The sequence below is a fragment of the Anneissia japonica genome, unplaced genomic scaffold (assembly GCF_011630105.1).
Source record: "Anneissia japonica isolate Jap-2015-1 unplaced genomic scaffold, ASM1163010v1 scaffold1889_len2455224_cov183, whole genome shotgun sequence".
NCBI lineage: Eukaryota > Metazoa > Echinodermata > Crinoidea > Comatulida > Comatulidae > Anneissia > Anneissia japonica.
In genome coordinates this window covers 320,352-321,809 of record NW_022752980.1, presented here as the reverse complement: position 1 = coordinate 321,809, position 1,458 = coordinate 320,352, and the positions used below count along the sequence as shown (strand labels likewise).

The 1,458-nt window shown below is 34.4% G+C and overlaps 1 protein-coding gene across 1 annotated transcript in view; it reads left to right on the top strand.

Annotated features, from left to right (window-relative positions):
- Positions 1-474: 474 nt before the first annotated feature.
- LOC117122543 (amine sulfotransferase-like) overlaps positions 475-1,458 on the top strand; it is an 8,311-nt gene continuing 7,327 nt past the window's right edge. Inside the window, exon 1 of the mRNA XM_033268136.1 lies at positions 475-722. Within this exon, the coding sequence (XP_033124027.1) occupies positions 557-722 (166 nt within the window). The 5' untranslated portion in view covers positions 475-556. The remainder of the gene's footprint in view (positions 723-1,458) is intronic.

Genomic DNA, 1,458 nt, shown 5'->3' with positions numbered 1-1,458 from the left:
ATTTACCCAATAAACATTTCATATTATTTTGTTGTCAATATTTTCACAATTTTAACCAAAATGATAGTACGATAAAACATTTTTAAAGAATCCTAGTCATATCTGTGTTAAATACTCTATTGTATTAGATAAAAAATGAGTAATAATGATAATAATTATTATTATAATAATTATAATAATTATTATTATTTTAAATTATTATTATTACTACTACTACTATTACTACTACTACTACTACTACTACTACTATTATTATTATTATTATTATTATTATTATTATTATTATTATTATTATTATTATTATTATTATTTGGGGCTATTAAGATATAATCTTACTTTAAAATTTGAAAATGTATGATATAGTAATATGAAATGGCCGATGTCATACAAAGCAACAAGGACAATAAAGACAGGAGCCCTCATATTCTAGAATATCAAATGAGCAAGATGAGCATTTTACTGCATATAAATAAGGTTCACGCGGGACGTACGTTATTCGTAAACCCTCACAATTGTCCCTAGTTGAAAACAACAGTGCCCACCGACAAAATAGATAATGAGTTGCACCGCCGACCGCATCCCAAAGGAGGGAGAGTTTTCTGGGTTTGTAGTCCTAGAGGGTAACAGGTACCCGCCACAAGTACGACCTGACATGGTCGATCTTGCTCGATCATTCGAAGTTCGAGATGACGATGTATTTATTGTGACCTACCCAAAGGCTGGTAAGTTGTTTGTACATGTTGCAATTTATAAATCGACAATCGTTTAGTCCAATAAATGGTATACATTGAGTAATTAAAATTCTATAATATCAATCGATACTTTTGACAAGTGCTAAGACTAAAAATTTGTATATTTTGTAGAATAAAATGTATTTAACATTTGTAAAATTTATTTGCCGTCAATAAAGCTATATTACCTATTAACTATATTATATATTTTAACGTCAAATACGGAATGTATGGCTACTTTTTTTAAATGCGGTATTCAAAGTTAACATTCTAAATGGCCAATACATATAAGGCCCTGACAGAATTTTATAAGAGATGACCTCCTTAACAGACGATAAAAAGACTTTTTACTGGATCACTTTGAAGCTATAGCCTAACCGTAACCCACTCTGTCCACAACGAATAATCATATTACATTCCAGGGATGGCTCCAAGATTTGCCCGAAGGGGGAGGGTATATGCCCCGACGAGGAAGACGAATGTCTCCAACGAGAGCAAAGTGGGCGTGATTGGTCATCGCGCTCAAAATATTTCCAAAGTGGTCTAGAGTTTTGACAATTTAGGTTTTTCAAAGGCTTATTTAATCAATTTTACGGTCTACTAAGAGGTGGGGGCAGCTATCCCCGACAAAGGGGCTGGGGTAGCTCTCCCTGCCCCTCAATGGTGCCACCCCTGCTAGATTTTCCTGATAGGGTCAGGGGTGGCGCCAGGATTTGCCCGACGGGGG